At 35.3% G+C, this 17,874-nt stretch overlaps 1 protein-coding gene across 1 annotated transcript in view; it reads left to right on the top strand.

Annotated features, from left to right (window-relative positions):
* CCDC73 (coiled-coil domain containing 73) overlaps positions 1-17,874 on the top strand; it is a 74,454-nt gene that overhangs the window by 37,916 nt on the left and 18,664 nt on the right. Inside the window, exons 7-12 of the mRNA XM_083885370.1 lie at positions 1,544-1,618; positions 3,336-3,374; positions 8,569-8,704; positions 10,149-10,228; positions 14,795-14,923; positions 15,293-15,352. Coding sequence (XP_083741496.1) covers positions 1,544-1,618; positions 3,336-3,374; positions 8,569-8,704; positions 10,149-10,228; positions 14,795-14,923; positions 15,293-15,352 — 519 coding nt within the window. The remainder of the gene's footprint in view (positions 1-1,543; positions 1,619-3,335; positions 3,375-8,568; positions 8,705-10,148; positions 10,229-14,794; positions 14,924-15,292; positions 15,353-17,874) is intronic.

Here is a 17,874-nt window from a genome sequence, read left to right as displayed (position 1 = left end):
GAACTTGTGAAGTGTCACTGCTTATGCTAAAAATCAGTTGAGGAAAGTGTTCTTTGATAGTTCTATATTGCAGCTATACAAAACTTACTTTATTCTAGAGATATGGGATAAATTTGGATAATTGGCCTTTACAAGTAGTACTGAAAAATAACATTTCCAATTGCCTTAGAGGAATCATATTTTAATAGGGGTTTTATTGATTTAGCTGAGCTGGTTTCCTAAGGTACTTGAGCTAAACTGAAACAAGATAAATTTTAGCCTGAATTTATGTGGATTTTGTTAGTTATACAAATTTTTATACCAGTCTGATTGCCCAATTCCTCCTCTGAATGAAGAATTTACATTTAGTGTACAACGAACCTGTTTCAAACAGTGAAGTCAGTGAATGTCCACATATGGCCTCTATTGTTTCGTTTAAATTTCCCAGTGGTTTGGAGCAGATGAATATGTTGGATGTGGCATAAGAACTGGCATAGAAATTTGCAAACTGGTTAAACGGCAAAGCATATCAAAGTAAATTTCATGTTTGCTGCATTGATATTTATTTTATGTTTATTTTATATTTTCTGGTTGAGTAATTTTCTCAACTGGGAGTTTGGAGTTTTTTCTTGTTAATGCAATTAATTTGTTCACACATACCATTTATTACTCTCTGATTTGTATGTTCAACAACAGCTTCAGAATTAAATTGTATGCTGATTAATTTTTCCTTTTAACTATAGTACTTTCAGTACTTTATACCAAAGTAACTGGAAGAGTACATTAAGCTCAAGACAGAGTTGAAATATCAATTTTTGCACCAATTTAGATTATATGTACTATGAATGGTCAGGGTGGTTTTGGAAGATTGCACAGTGAGCACTATGTTGGAAATGACTGGAACATGCAGGGATGGTTGAATGGAGGTATTTGTGGTTTTTGGCATATTCTGTGGTATTTATTCTGGTCTGCACTGGATAGACCGCAGCCAGTGGTTCTTACCAGATTTAATTCTGCTGAAGTCCTTTGACTTTCTCATGTGCAAATTCTATGTTTGTCTATATATGCATTCAACACACACATATGCATATATATAAAAATATAAAATGTGCTTGCATGTATTTAGTGATTCTAGCAATAGTAGTACAGTTCACTCTTTGTGGACTAGGAAAAATAAACAAGTTGTTTCTATGAAGATCCTGTTACTGCAGATAAGAAAATGAATTTACCTGATACCTTTTGTTTTAAAATTTAATATCTTACTTCTAAATAATGTATGAGTGCTGCCTTTGTCAGGCTTGTCTCTCCCAGAACAGACCATCTTAAGGCTTGATGAATAGAGTGAAAATTATTGATTGGTGGTGAAAATATATTACTGTGTTTTCACTTTTCTTTTTATAGCAATATTTATCTACATTCTAAAATTATTTAGTTGAATTATTCACCAATGAATTGTTCCATCATAGTGGAGTAACACTTTATTTTTTCAACATTCTTTTTGATAATTTCTTATTGTAAATGCGTTTATTCTGCCCAAATCCTGAAGTATAGCTTTTGTTGAAAGGGAAAATACCAACTTGCTGTAGAAACAAAAGAAAAAGAAATTGATGGACTGAAGGAAACATTAAAAGCATTACAGGTAAATTATTGCTTTTGTAAAATAACATTTCTTGGAATGCAAGTGGTTTGGTTTTAGATTTTTGATAGTAAGAAAATTGTTGGCTTCAAGAGAATCTTTAAGGCCTTATTGTTTAATTTTTCTAGGACACCTCAGTTTGTAACACTGAGTTTCTGTCCCAGTCTTCACTGTCAAGACTACTTTAAGTTAACCCTCCAGCTCATGTTCTTTTCCTCTAGAAGAAGACTCAGAAGTCCAAACATTGTGTGAAATGTGCTTTCTTTCCATTTCCACAGTCCTCTTTCCTCACGTTCTTGTTTTCTTACTTCTCACCTGTCTGGAATCCCTGGTTTTGGCTCCTAAACAGAACTAAGTATTCACCCTGGGCCTCCAACTTGCAGGGCTCTCTGTGTTTTTCAGTGTTTTCCTCTGTTTCAGTGGGAGGCTTCTGTATTTACACTTGATCCGTGGCTTAAGAGCAAGGCAAATATATTGAAAATGGATCAAATAATTCTGTTGAAAATAAAATGGCTATAATGGACTTTTACTCTGATTTTGAGACCTGTGTTGATTCCAATTAACACTCTCATATAATGGAATGCATTTACTTGGTTGCAGATTGTTTGTTTAATTAGTTAACACTGAATGTATTTCAGGAGCAAAAGAAATTGATTCTCATGGCTGGCCCTTTGAGCAATAGCTGTGAGGATTTTGTTGCCTTGCTCAAACCTTGGCATGGCACAGATGATGGAGAATATCCATCCCTCCATGGTCTGCTGAACATATTATGTGGACAGCAAGAGTAATGAAAGATCCCACTGACCTTTACTTTGTAAGATAAACCACAAATTTTAAAGAAATTTATCTTAAATGTTGAATGCTCACACATCAAGCATTTGTGTCACAATATAGTTCAGACCTAGGAACTTCTGCTGTGGCTTGAGGAAGCAAGAGGTCACAATGGACGTGTGGTCCCAGGGAAATTGTTTGGAAATGAGCCTAATGCAAGAGTGAAGATTTCTTAATTCCATTCTGTATTCTCCTCTGTACAGTCAGAACCATACCTTAAAATGATTGTTCTCTAGTTTTTTTCCTAGAAATAATATTTTTTGTACAAGATTTGTGCACTCTGGGTTCTTTGACATTACTCTGTTTTTCCCTATTATACTTAAGCATTATGCAAATAAAAATACTCTGTCAGTGGGGTATTAAATAGTGTTAATATCTTGTAATATCAGCCTTATATTATTAAAGCATGTACATTATATCTTTATATGCTGCCATTTAGAATATCTAGTAAAATGCTTTTGGGTTTTTTTCCAAGAGGAACACACTTCTCTTCCTGTAAGGAGTTGAGGGAATACTTTCATTTCTATATTTGTCTTCTTCTCTGTCTATTTCTAAGGGTCTAGTTTACAGACTTTGGTCCATTTGCATGTTATTTTTATGATGCCTGTCAGAAAACACAAGGATTTATGCACTTTTCCCAAACTCCTCTAGTAAAAAATCAGTGTAAAGTGGTTTTACATAATTTAAGTATTGAAGTAACATTATGGAGTAAAGTAAATCTAATAATAAATGAAATTGGGCCATCATTAATTCAAAACCAGCATTAGTGTATTGGATGGATTAATAACAAATGCAATTAAACCCTAAGTATAACAATACTTAATTATGTTGGTTGTTGTCAGAAAAAGTGTATGTACCATTTAATGAATAACTCTCTGTTATTTTACAGATTTCAAAATACACTTTACAAAAGAAACTGAATGAAATGGTAAGAAAATAATAAAAGTAAAAAAAACAAGGAACAGCTTTAATGAACAGTATACCTCGGGTTTAATGCACTACTAACTGACTTTAATACTTCAATGATATATGATAATTATTACAAGTAACAGAAAGAGGTATCAGCTTCAAATCTGAAAATCTTACAAGTGCAATGTTTTTAGGTTTTTATAGGGTGATAGCTACTGTCCAGCATGTGGTATCTTTTCCTCATTGAATTAAAAATAGAATTGCTACATTTGTTCTCTTTATAGATTAAAGATATTTTAATAGTCTGTCATTTGAATAATGTAATTTTATTACTGTTAGGATCTAGCATAATAATCTCAAAAAGTAACAGTGAATTCCTAGCAGTTCTTGGTTTTGTTTTTAAGGAAAAGTGGTGGTTTTCCCCTCACTCTTTTTTACTCCTCAGAATTAGTTCTTAACATCAGTTTCCCTGAACAGTTTAGATTTCATCCCGTGCAGCTTACTCCCTTTGACACAGGGAATAAATTTACCCAGAGTGACAGCATAGTGGCTCTGAACCCTGTTGTCTGTTTTAGGAAGTGAAAGAGTGAGCCACAGAAACATTGCCAGGCTTGATTGAATAAATGCTGTGAAAATTCTGCTGCTGCTCAACTGGAAAGAATAAAGATAATATTGTCAGACCATTACAAACTGTGATTTTAATTAAGAAGCTCAAAAAACTAGAGTCCAGTTTAGCTTTAAGTACCATGACATTTGTACTGAAAGTCATCTTCAACGCTACAGTGGTTTTACACAAAATATGGTGAAATTGAATAATGTGCCCTCTGACCTGGGAGATAAGGCTACAAGTTAAAGATCAAAGGCAACATAAAATCTGTTTTGTCTTACTTCACTTTTAACTTGTATTTATTCCTAAAATGCAGCTGATCTGAAAATGTGTTGAAAACATACAGAATAATTGGGCTTACATTTAGATCATTTCACATATTATCTTTCTTTCATAACTTACAAGCTCAGTCTTCCACATGAATGAGAATATTTAAAGGAGAACACCTTTTCTGTAAGCTGAAAATGCATTTGTGCTGTTTAAACAAATATATTTCTTATGTTCCTCAACTTTTCACTTATTGATCATTTGACTATTTTGAAAGCATTTACTTTCATACAGAGTATGGTAATTTAAAATGCTGTTGAGGGAGGGCAATGTGCTAGAAACGCTCTTTTGCACATAGCACTAAACAGAACACATACAATTGGGACTTATTTAAGGAAAATGCTCTGATATGAAATTATGAAAACAAAATACCCCACAAGGTAAACAAAAGTGAATTCTTTCCTATAAGCTTTTGCAGTAGTAGGCTAATGCAGTTTTAGAGTGGGTCAAATTCTACCAACGAGTGGTGGCACTAAAATAAGTGCTACACTCAAGGGATCAAAGGAGTAGCCACCCATGTAGACTCTTGGTCATTACCAATGGCAAAATGTTTAAAAATTAAATGGATGAAATTCTGAATCAATCATTCATCTGAGACTCATTTCTATTTCCATTTTGTTAAAGACAGGTTAGATCATTCTCTGGTGTGTGTTTTGAGAGTAAGCAGACGTGCTGTTCAGTTTATATCTGGCACCTTAGAAACCCTGGCAAGTGAAGGAGCTTCTGTGTGTGCCTTACTGATGTAGATTTTTAAATTCTGTTTTTGTTCCTTTAATTCTGTTCTTTTAGAATAGTTTATGCACCGTTACTTCTTGACATAAATGCCATATTTTAGCATGCTATTCAGTTAAAGTCATGCAAAAATTGTAGTGGTGATACAATTCTTACCATATATGCTATAATTTGGAAATAGTGGAAGGTTTTGTTTCGTACTGAAAGACAGTAGAGAGACAAACAAATAAAGGATTTTTTTGTCTTTAATTATTTATTAGTCTTTATTATTGTCTTTCTTTTCCCTACAATAAAATGTTGATTATTGCATGTGGCACAGTTTTTTTTTACCTCACTGCATATGGACAGTAGCACTCCTGCAGTCAGGAAGCTACAGGGTGATTGCTACAAAACCTGTTCAACTGATAGAATACACTTGAGTGTGCGCTCTGTATTGTATTTGTTTTCCTGCTGATGAAATTAGGAAGTAACTGGAGGAAAATGGTCACGTGTTGGTTTCCTGACAGAGAATGCCAGAATTCTCTGCATATGGCATCTGTTTTTATCTTCTCTTACTGTTTTTATTGGAAAATAAATGTATGTGAAACCATTTAGTGAAGCTGCAGTCAAATGGTCTAGATTGATGAAACCCTTCCACTGTTGAAAAAAGAGGGAATTTGGATCCAAGTAACCCACGTCGTTCCCAGCAGACAGTCACCTGACCTGTGCCCAGGAACTGCTGACATGAGTCCTGCTTGGCACAGGCCAAAATCTGCTAGGGACATTTTAGCAACAGTACAGGCATTTCCTGAGAACTTCCCTGCCACCATTTAGTTTTCTAATACAGGTGTAGTCATCAATTTAATGAAAAAGTAGTTACTGCAAAATGTTAAATAAAATTTAAAAGTTGATTTGTTCTTAATAATCTGAGATAGAAATGTTGGTTTTGTTTCCTTTCAGTGTCTTTTAGAAGTTTGCCTGTAATTATGCTATGTTGTTTAAAAACACAATGAAGAGGCAGTGATACAATATAATTTAAACCCAATTATTTTAAAGTAGAAAAATGGTGAGAATTGGAGGGACTGTTGTGAAAAAAATTCCTATTTTGAAGATCTACAGTTGGTAGCCCTTTGCATAATTTTCATGTAATCTTGTCTTAGGTCTCCATGTCATTATATCTCCTTTGTTTCTCTGACACTTTCACCTCCCAATTACCACCTTCTGCTTCACTGAGTACCTCTGACTCCATTTCCAGAATATCTTTGAGATATGACAATTCCCTCTTTGTGTTTCTCCAGTCACCCACTTGACCCTGAGCTATTTCTTGGGTCCAGTTCCAAGAAATCGTTGTGTCTCAACAAACCATATGGCCACAATCAATCCCACTCCCCATCCTAGCTTATCTTTATTACTGGTGGAGGGCAGGGCAATAATTCCTCTTCTTGCAGTATCGGACGTAAGGAAGGAGAACCAGGATTCTGTGGGTCTCACTCCAACTCCAGGGTCATCCACTCCCCATCCTGCAGTGTCTCCTGCTGTTCCTTGACTGACTTCTATGGAAGAATGTTTTACAACCTTTTCATTGTGAGGAGAAAAATCACATACTCAGCCTTTTATTTCTCTGTGCATTAAGCCTGGAGAGAAGCCTGCCATCAAAAATTGTATTTAGGCAACTGTTAAGCTCTTAATAAAACTCTTGTGGATAGAGAAGGCAAGTTTGTTTCTTCCCTGGAAAGAGCCCTGTGAAGTAGCAAGGCATATTTCAACTTTTTAAGAGAAGAGGAGGGACTAATACCATCTTGCTGACTGAAGAAAGGAATTGGGATAACACTAAGAAAAAAAAATCCATATTAAAAACCACAAAACCCCTCATCTTGCCACAAGCTGTTCATGTCTCAAATTAGGGCTGTTTCCCTGTTCATCAATCTCTTAGAATAAATGCACCTGAGGGAACTACCCAGAAAAACAAAGAAAATCTTTCTTTTGAATGTTTTTGTTATAAAATTCCCCACCTAGCATTAGTTAAGCACAGATATTCAACAGTTAATTTATGATTAGGAAAAAGAGAAAGTATAAGAACAATTTCAACCTGCATTCCTTGCAATAATTTCTGTAAGTGGTGGTGTTTCTTTACCACTGCTTCCACTATGACTTTCCATTTGCCGTAGCATGTTTAATTTCATACCTTATAAAACATGAGAAATTTGTATTGTATATCCTGTTTTGCTAGTCTTATGGTGGTAATTTCTTTTGATTACTATCAGCTTTTATTATCGTCTGATGCCTGGACATGTATTGCATTTGTTACTGTGTGGAAATGCAGCCAAACAGACTGGGCCAGATGCATTCTGGTGTAACCTGAATTTACACACAGGAATTAATTTGGCCCAGTTAATTTTAATTGCTGTGTGCTCTACTGTGGATTAGAAATAGATTAGACATCTAAATAAATGGTTATCCTTTCTGAGGAATTAATTTAACCCATTCTCTTCAGAGAAATTTAATTTTTAAATTCACCAAATAGTACCTACAAAACTGTTAACAAAAATACAGTATAAAGAAGAACACAAAAATCTTAGTATTACAAGGATAACAAGTAGCTTTAAAAAAATGTGTCACTAAACAGCTTCCACAAAATGAGAGAGAATGGTAAAATTCATTATATATATTATACTTTATTAGCATGTCATATTACTTAGGCCAACATGTGAATAGAAGTAAAACAAAGTGTTAGATGCCTAAAAAGTAGTTAGAATCTTCCCCTACAGATACACAAAGTGATTTCATCATATTTCAAGATATTAGAACTGCTAATTTCTTCTGAGGAATTAAGATTTACTTATTGAAAGGTTATTTATATTTTTCTGGCCAGCATCAGGTATTAATCTGCATTAGTCTCAGTAATCTAAATCAAAGTCATTTCTGCTCTAGAAGTACTTGATGTAGTCTGATTTGTAGCAAGTGTGTTGAAATTCTTTTATTTAGATGTGTCAAGTACACAAACTCTCTCCTGATTGCCCTTGGCTGTGTCATTTTTTAGAAGCCCAGAAGGAGGAGGCTGTCAGGCAGGGCCAGTGGAATGAATCAGTGTCCCAGAGCCGTGTTCCTTGGTTTTTAGTATCTCCATGAACAGATCCTGTAGCCTGCCTGTGCAAGCTGTTCCAGGGTTTGCCACCCTTACCATAAGTACTTCTCCCCTCAAGCTGAAGTGAAATTTCCTGGTTTTCATTCTGTCTAAGTGAGCACCACTAAAAGGAGTTTGGCTGTGATTTCTTTATTCCTTTCTCACAAGCACCTCCCCTGGTATATACACATTTATCAGCTCCTCTCCAGGCTGAACTGTCACAGGTCCCTCAGCCTCTCCTCAAAGGTCAGGTACTCAAATCCTTTGATTATCATGATGACTCTGTTTCTATTCCTGCTATTTGGAAATGAGAAAGGTCATTAGATATGAAATAGACAACTGAAAGATTCTGGAAATTATTTTGCATTTATACTGCTATGTTCAAAAGCACTTGGAAAGCTACTAACTGTCATTAAATGGGTGCTTCATTTATGTTCCTAACAGGATCAAAAATTGCAGATGCACTTAACAGCAAAAGAGGAGCATCATAAGAAACTGAATGAAGTTGAGAGGTGCTATGCTACTATTGCATCTCGGTTTGGAATCGTCAAAGGCATTCATGGCAAACTGGAGCACAGTGGTATGTATGCCTTAAATGTCCTCCAGCACTTGGTTTTGCTCTCCTCTGACAACACTGAGTTGGAGACACTTGAAAACTCAGAAAAATAGCAGCTACCCCATGCCAAGCATGAAATATCTTGGTATCAGTGCTCTTAGCTGATCCTCTGCCACAGTTATGTGTGTGCCCACACAGGAAATTTTATTGAGGAGCTACCAAACAAAAAATACACCCCCAAAACACTAAAAAAACCTTTTAATTACTGAATCTTACTTAATTTTTTGTTTCTGCCCAAAACTAATATTTTTTTTTTCAAATCTAGTTTGAATAAACTGGTAACTTATTCTATGTGTATTTGTGGTATTTCAGTACCTCAAATTACTTGTTGTATTCGATTTTTATAATTTTAAATCCAGAACACTGCTGGCTAACCAATGTCTGCTGATTGCATTTCAAAGCTAGAGAATGAGCACATAGCTTTGCTGAAAGAAGAAAGTTTTACCAATTTTGACCTGCATTTTTTTTTTTTTTTTCTTTTGGGGGTTTCCTAAGTTGTGTCCGAAGGTAGCAGTTACATTCATCAGTATTTTAATTTTTTAAGCACATATTCTCATTCAAAACTGCAAAATTGCTTATTGTGTAGTGAAGCTGTTGTCCATCATTCTCCATGGTGGACCATTTTCTAGCAGGAAAGGAGAGGACTTCCTTTGTGTCTGCAATTCTTGTATTCAAGTGTGGTGCCAGAAAACTGTTGAGGAAAATAAAAAAAGGTTAGGGTTGAACAAAGAGGAATCAGAAAATAGAAAAGGACAAAGGGGAACCTCAGAAGATCAAAAGACAAAGATTGATTAGAGCTGTGTTAAAAAGTACAGGAACCAGTAAATATCTTCAGCTTTTCTTTGCGGAATTTGAATTTCCCAGTGATATCTTCACCTGCATAAAGTTTAAGAGAAAATTCCCTCCCCTTCCAACAGGAATAGAAGTAATTCTTAGAACTTTTTGCTGTGCTAGCCTCTGTTGTTTTTCTGTCTTCCATGGCCCATATGCATAAAACTCTGTACATCTGTTAACTCAGCCATTAATTTGTTCTGTGACCCATTATGTTCTGTGTTAGTCTGAAAATAATTAAACTCATCAGAAAATTACAAACAAAGCTTTAAAAAATAAAACCAAGATGAAAAATCCTACTAAATAACATCCTAAGACACTAAAAATTAAATTACAGTTTAAAAAGACAAGCCAACATACAGAACAGAAAAGCCTTGAGTCATTGTTTGAGGTATAGACAACTAGTACTACTTAGTATAATCTCCCAATGTGGTGTCAAACTACACAGAAAAATAGTTGAATCATATTTGCAGTTTTAGGTTTGTTTTTTGAAATAAATTATATGCATGGGTAGTGCAGTTACTTGTTTGTTCAAATGTGCAATTATTTGTTAACATGCTTTAACTTTTATTTAAAGTGCAGGAAGCCATACAGCACAATAAGAAACTAGCATCAGTGAATAAAAGACAAGAGACTGAAATAAGTAATCTGAAGGAAGTAAGTGCACATTTCTAAATGGAGAATGATCCTTGTGGATCCCTTCCAACTCAGAATATTCTGTGATTCCTTAGGCCTTCCAAAAGCTGCTGATGTATTAACAGAAGAAGTGGAAAGGGAGCAGAACTGTTTTTCATTCTATGACTAATGGCAAAATAAGCTTCCCCAGGCACTTCAGTTAAAACTGTAGCAACTCTGAGAATTTTCTGTAACCTGTGAATTTTTATTTGCCTCTACAGTGTCCTCCTAGTTTCTTGGTAATTATTAATAACCTCTCTTTTTCCTGTGCTTCCATCTCTTCTCCATCTGATGAGGAAGGTAGCAGTGATGTTTTCAGTTTAGTCAGAGATGTAACTTCAAGAGCAGTTGCTGTGGAAGCAAGCTGGTAGCTTGAACATGGGATAAAATGTGTAACTGAATCCCCAAAGTGGGAGAGTTTTGTGGCAAGGCAGCTGAGACATCAGATTATGATGATTCCATTTAACAGGATGTTGTCATTAAGCTCTTCTCTTCTGCCTCTGTCCAGAATCTCCTCTTTGCCAAGTAGGTTTTTGAGTTGCACTCTCAAACATAGGTAATAGTGGGAAGAATAACATTCTTTTCCCTTTGAGCTGTTTCTCAAGATCTGACAAGAGAAAAACAAAAGGACATTCATAAGTCAGAACTGTTCTGTAAACTCCATATCTTTCCACATCACATCTCTTTTTTATATCTCCCTATCTTTTTATTTCCCTCCTTTTAATCTTTTTTTCTCCTTTAGATTCTGTAGTTATTTTATGTAGGGATCAAATACATGATTCTCTCAACTTCTTGGCCTAATGTTAATCCCCAGTTTCCAGATGATTGCTTTGAATTACCATGGAATCTTTGCCAAGTTTGTGGGTGTTTTTGAAAACAAAAAAGGACGGGGGAGAAGATAATTTATACATGAGAAAAAGGGACTATGATAATTTTACGTTTGGGTTATATTGATAAAAAAATGGATGTTTACCTGTTTACCTTTCTTTGCCTGAAAATTGGATTTGTTGCTTTTGGTGAGAAACCAAGAATAATTAATTACTTAGCATTCTCTGAGGGTAAGTAACTTGAGAGGTAAGAAAACAGAACTGTTTAAGAAAATGTTACATAGTGAAATTTGGAGTAATGTAGATGTGAGAGAGAAATTGAGATTTAGCTACTCCGGCAATCAAACATATTATTTGATCCACTCTTTTTTTCAGCTGTACTCTTGATTCTTAATGTCATGAAGGGTTATGAATTTTAAATAAAATACTGTTAGATAAGCAGAGAAAGGGGGCCAACTGAAACTTAATCTGGCTTCCTCAGTTCAGCAGGAAATGCCTTTATTGTAGTTATTTCTGGATTTCTTACTGGTTTTCAGTATTTGACCACCCTATTCTGAACAATCTGAACCAGGATATTTAAAAGAGTTTTGAAAAGGGATTACCAGGCTGTTTTCACTTGCTACATGGCTGAAAGAAGTCATGATATCAACAGCACCATTTCAGACAACTTCTAAAGCTGGTTTTATCTGCCTTGGAGACTTGACTGACCTCTAACAGCTCTGAAAACTTCTAGGTTCAAACTTCTTTCCTCTGTAGCCTCAGTGCTGGAAGGGGAATGACTATCCATGGTACTAAAATCTTAATTTGGTTGTCAGCTCTTATCACAGCCATTACTTTCACACAGACCTGGATGATCTCACCCATTTGTTCTTAATGGGAATGTGAAGTTAGTGAATGCTATTTAACATTTATGGATAAAAAGAAACCAATCTCCATTTTTAATGAATTTGCAAGTGTGTTATGAGGGTGTTAAATATGTACAACAGTAAACTTGAATGAAATTAAAATCTGTTCTGCACAGGTTTACTCTTGTGGAGTTTCAGGAAAGCAATATTATTTAGAGAGGTTGTAATTTTCTCTTGACGTAGCCTGCTTCAAGTCAAGTCACTAAATTGTAATGTAATGGACTGTGGCAAAATTTCCTTTCAGTAATGTTTGGTTTTTGATTGGAACATTTTGATATTCAGTGTGGAAGGATTCTTTTCAACCACTGTGAAAATGCTTGCATTGATATCTGGCCAAGAAAAAGGTTTCTGTCCTTCTGCTGCTTAAAAAGCAACTCTGCTTCTCAAGAGCCAATTGAGTAGCAATCTAGGAAGAGAGCAAACAGATACAGGTGCAATTTTGAAAACAGGTAAAGTTTTCATAGGGTGTCAGTCTTGGGAAGTGGTTCCATGTGCCTGTGCTGGCTGCTTTTCCAGTCCCACACTACTTCTTTATGCTGGAACATATATTTTTGTGACTTCAAGGGAGACTGGAATTATTGTTTCGTATTGAACAAAACTAGATTTTACAAAAAACAAAACCTCAAAAAACTCAAGTTCTAGCTTAGACCAACTCAGAGAAGGAAAGTGGGTTTAAGGACCAGGACTTTAAGGGATTTTGGGACACTCTTGACTTACTCTGGAATGAAGTGTTTTTGAAGCCATGTTCCTAAGCATTGGCTGCTAGCAACAGATCAAGGGAATGGGTTTAAAGCCTTGTCATTCTTTCAGCACACCCCAGAACTGATAAAATTATTTTCCACATTCTACATAGTTTATGGATTTTTGGATACTATTTGTGATTTTAATAATGAGAGAAAGCTACTAGAAAAAAGCCCCAAAAACTCTGGGGTGACATTTAAATTAATTCCAGAGTACAAAAAAATATGTGTATCTATGTAGAAAAGTATTTTTTAAATTATTTTTGCAGGTACAAACCTTGTGATTTCACTCACCATGAAAAACTTTGCCATTGTTCTTGGTGGTTTCATTGGTGGGGTGTTTTTTGGGAGTTTGTGTTGGGTTCTGGCTGTTTGCTGGTTTTGGTTTTTCCTGCCCAGAGCTTTGTATTAGCAGGTTTGGGTTTGCTTCCAGGTGGATTGTACACGCCCACGTTTGCAATCACAATGAGGAAAAAACCTGATCATCTTTTCTACCTCAAGGGCACGATTTACTTCGTGTGACTGGTGCTTTTCCCATGACAAAATAAGTTTTTTCTATACACTGTAAAGCCTGACTTTTGGAAAACACCTGGCATCAGATCCGTGGCAGGCTTTTGCACCTGCTAGTGTGACACCCAGCCTGTGAGCTGTGCTCTCTGTCCCATTCATCTGCCTCTCTGAAGGGCACAATGCACCTTTGCACAAAGTTAGAGCTGCTTGCACCTTCTGCCACTTAACAGCAGGAACTCTCTTTGCATGGTGCATTACAGAGTCTTCTAGTAAAAGCAGTACAATTGAGACATGTCTTGAGACATTGCAAAACTAGCTTACAGGACTAGCTTACAGAATAAAATAATTGCAAAGCATTGCTGGCTTTCAGTTCTGTAATTGATTCTGCAATTACTCTTAGGACTTAATAGATCATTTTAGATTTGTTTATGGCTAAAATAAAATAAAGCCTCTAGCAAAAAAAAAAAAAAAAAAAAAAAAAAAAGTACTACCTATACTTGTATTTTCCATAAAACTTTGTGAATTTCAGCTACAATGTAATCTTCCTTTCTTCTTTTGTACTGTTCTATGATTTTGTCCAGAACAGTTAAACCACTGGCCTGTGATAATTCTGTCTGTGATAACCGAAATTCCAGTTTTGTGAAGAAAAGTTAAACAGACCAAACTTAGTTGTTAGATAAAAAAAAACTATGACCATTCTGAATGCTTGGTTCACCACTATGGCATCACGGAGAATTCTTGATGCTATCTGTGAGCAGCATTCATAACCTCTGCTATTTGTCTGAGTAAACGTCAGAGCGCTCAAGGAGAGAGCGATATTAAACAGACTACCTTGCACCAGGATGGGAGGGGAAGGGGGAGAGAAGGGCACAATATTTATGGCTCCAGGAACTATAAGTTGTAATTTAATGAGATCAAAGCGTTTGCTGTTTATTTGCTGCACTAGGAGCTCTGAATAAACTGGTTACAAAACAGATTAGAAAAAAAAGAAAAGAAAAGAAAAGAAGCCACAGGATATTTAAAAGAGGATAAAGACTATAAAATCAATGGTATCATGTTTCTAATATAAAATTAATTTAGCATTCTCTTGAGATTTAGTAATTAATGTTTCAGGAAAAGCAAAGATCCTCCAAATTTATAGCCAGTTCCTGTTTTTACCAGATAAACCCTTTTTTCCCTCCTCATTCCCAAAAACGTACACAGTAGTTAGAATACTAATTCCTATTGTATAAATGGGTAAAGCACGTTTTACCCATCAGTACCAACTCAATGTCCACTTCTAATATACCTCCTGGAAGAGAAAATAACAAAATGGTTAAGTAAATACTTGAAACAGAGTAAAATTGGCACAATAATGTTTTACCTGTGAAAAACTTTCAGTCACGTGTGACAAGTTTGAGGTTTAGTAAGTCAGTCTTACACATTTCAGTACCTCTAATTTATTCTGTTGTTTCCATACATTATTTCAAAGTAGGACATGATCAAGATAGTTTAAAAGATTTGTCTCTGTTTTGAATTGCAATGCCTATACTGGATGAACTATTTATACGTGTTTCCTGTGCTAAGGAACTGAAGAAAGTAACTACAGACTTGATAAGGTCCAAGGTCACCTCTCAGTACAGGGTGGGAGAAGAAAACATCAATCTTGCAGTGAAGGAAAAACAGTTTCAAGAACTGCAACAGAAAATCAGAATGGTATTTTGGATTTTAAACAAATTAAAGTTTTGGTGAATATTTTCTATTCTTCATTCAACAAACCTCCTGGCAGTGATCTCTGATGGATACAGATAAGTGATTCCTTTCTACTGTATTATAGTATATACTATTGCATATACAATACAATTAAACAACTTCCACTATAGCCTTTTCTAGGTAAATAAATGTGCTATGAATATCAGTATCATTTCATAGTTAAAAAAAAAAAGGTAAGAAGACATTAAAAATAATTCAATTTCTTTAAATAGCCGCATAATGATTCCCTATATCACATTAATACAATATTGTTAAAGAAAACAGACGGTAATTTTAAATGCCTTTTACTGTTCTTCATGCTCTTTTTTTAAGGAGACAGCAGTCAGTAAAAAAGTTCAAGAAGAAAACACTCACATTAAAGAAGAAAAGCTGGTGAGTTCTTAATACAGCTTCGCCATTTAAAAATCACTTGAGAATATAGGTGCTATATTTCATACTTAGGTTTCTTCTTATACTAAGCTTCAAAAAATAGTTATTTTCACTTGTTTACACTTCAGAAATATATTTTAATACTGCCATAGTGGTGTCTTACTGCTCAGTTTTTAGAAAAAGTATTACCAGAACAAAGTCCAATGTTTGATACTTTATTCCAAGTCTTACCTTTTACCTTTGAATTCAGATGGGAGAAATTTGGTATTCCCATGAAACACTTGCCTACATGTGGGTTCAGTATAAATAAGCTGTAAGGCTGGCATAACCTGCTGGCTGTTCTGCTTTCTGGTTGCCACCAGTTTATTCTAACACTGCCATTATTGAAACCCGGTAAAATGGGAATAATGTGTCAATAGTATGTAAAGGAAATGATGTTCCATTCATACAGAACATAAGAATTTAGACAATTAAGCAGCACCTAACCTGAACAGAATTAGGACTATCTTCTCTTGCTTAACTCAGGTATATTCCAGAAAAAAATACCTTTTAAAAAGGCTATGGAGTCAAGTATCAAATGTAGCAAAAAAAATTTTGCTCATTGTAATGATAACATGAGGCACTGTTTTGCAGAACATTAAGCCTGAAAGGGATGGTTTTTTTTTTTTTTTTTTTTTCCTTTCTTGAACAGTTGCAGAATTTTCACTCTGCTGTTCACAAAAGGGAAGAGGTCAGAGAAGTGTATCATTCTTGGTGCCAGGGAGGGACAAGAGCAGTATCTTGCTGGCATGCCCATAGAGCACTCATCCAGGAGCACTCTTCCAATTTATAAAAGCCTGTTTGCATTTGGAGCTTGCTTTTTAAAAGTGCTTGCCAATAAACACATGGAAAAAAAAAAAAAAAAAGAGAGACATCCTCAGGCCTCATTACTCTCCCAGGCCTGAATGCACTAAAAGCATTTCTATGGAGATGTGTGAAGAATAATTTGTATGCATATTTGCCATGTGTTATCTAAGAGAAGGATTCTGGTTTGTGTCTCTCTCTCGTTCTGTGTGAATTGCTAGGGTTTGTTTGGTAGGTTAGTTTGAACATTTAGAGGGGTTTGGTATAGTCTGGAGAGGGGTCTTGTGTAGAGATGAGTTTCATGTTTCCTCCAAGTGCTTGGGTTGGAAGACATGGATTTCTGTGTTGTGGAGGACTAATAAATAACCTCAATTAACTGAAATGTTGGCTTCACTGGTTCTTGGACTTGAGGTAGAAATACCATCTAAATTACAGCTGATTTGTACTGAACTGTATCAGAGAAGCAGTCTGGTCTATTTGAGAGAAAACTGTTCGAGATTTAAAAGATGTGGCCAACTCTGCTATTGATGTGTCAGATGACACTGGCCAAGCCATTCCACGGCTCTGCAGTTTGGTCTTCTGGTTGTAAAATTGAACTAAAAATAACTTAAGCTTCAGTGAAAAAATATTATTTATACATGCAGGAAAAGGAATGAGAGTACACTGAAATACTGATTTCATTTTTATTAGATAGCTGTATCTGTGTATCCAGTAGAACCAAACTAGAATAATTTGCAAATACTTTGCAAGTACATCAAAGCACTTTGTTTTAATAATATGCTCCTCTCTCAATGTATTTTGGAGCAACTGAGCACATTTAAGATTTTTTCTGGCTGAAGCTCAGGGGTTTTTTTCTGTGCAGGTCTTCCTTTAGTTACTGCTCTAAGTGTTCTTACAGAGGGGGTAACGATTGGCTTGTCTGCGTCATTCACTGTGTCTTTGAAACTTCAGAAATGTGTTTTGTAGTGTTGAAGAGAAAATGGCTCAGTTTCCAGCAGACTGCAACACACTTCATGGCAGCACTCAGGGCACCTTCATCAACTCAAATCAGCTCCCTTTGGGTGGCTCTTTTTTTTGCAACTTCCCTTTCAAGAAGTAACAATACAGTCTTGAGGAAGGTACCACAGAAGTTCAGACCCTGACAGTACAATATGATATAGCTGCACCATATGATGCAAAGTTAATAGGTGGTAGTTCACATCTATTAGGATTTAATTCAGGATATACAGAATAATTTCATGTTAGGGTGATCCATTAATGGAATAATTTCTTTTAGATTTTCCATATTTTTCAGATCTGTGATATGGTAAGATAAAATTATTCTGTTTGTCCTGAAGTGAAATCACAATGGAGTTGGATTTGATATATTTTCATCCAGATTTGCACTGAAGAATGTATAAAGGTTGGGTGGTTTTCATTTTAATTATAGGAAGATTCCCTGGAAAAGAATGTTATAAATTTTTTAATAACATTAACTTCTCCGTGGTAAAAGGTCAGAAAAAATGGGTGTTTTTTTTGATTTCTCCCTACAGATTTTCCCCAATGTTGAGGTTGGAGTACCTTTTTTTACAGACATGATTTTGGAAATACTGACAGAATAAAAAAAGAAATCAATATAAAAGACATAAATTATCTAATGTTTAAATTCCAGAAACAAAATCTTGCTCAATATTTTCTATTCT

The sequence above is a fragment of the Zosterops lateralis genome, assembly GCF_965231275.1.
Source record: "Zosterops lateralis genome assembly, contig: SUPER_6_unloc_1, whole genome shotgun sequence".
Lineage (NCBI taxonomy): Eukaryota > Metazoa > Chordata > Aves > Passeriformes > Zosteropidae > Zosterops > Zosterops lateralis.
The sequence above is the reverse complement of the archived record's forward strand: the minus strand, read 5'-3'. Positions and strand labels throughout refer to the sequence as shown.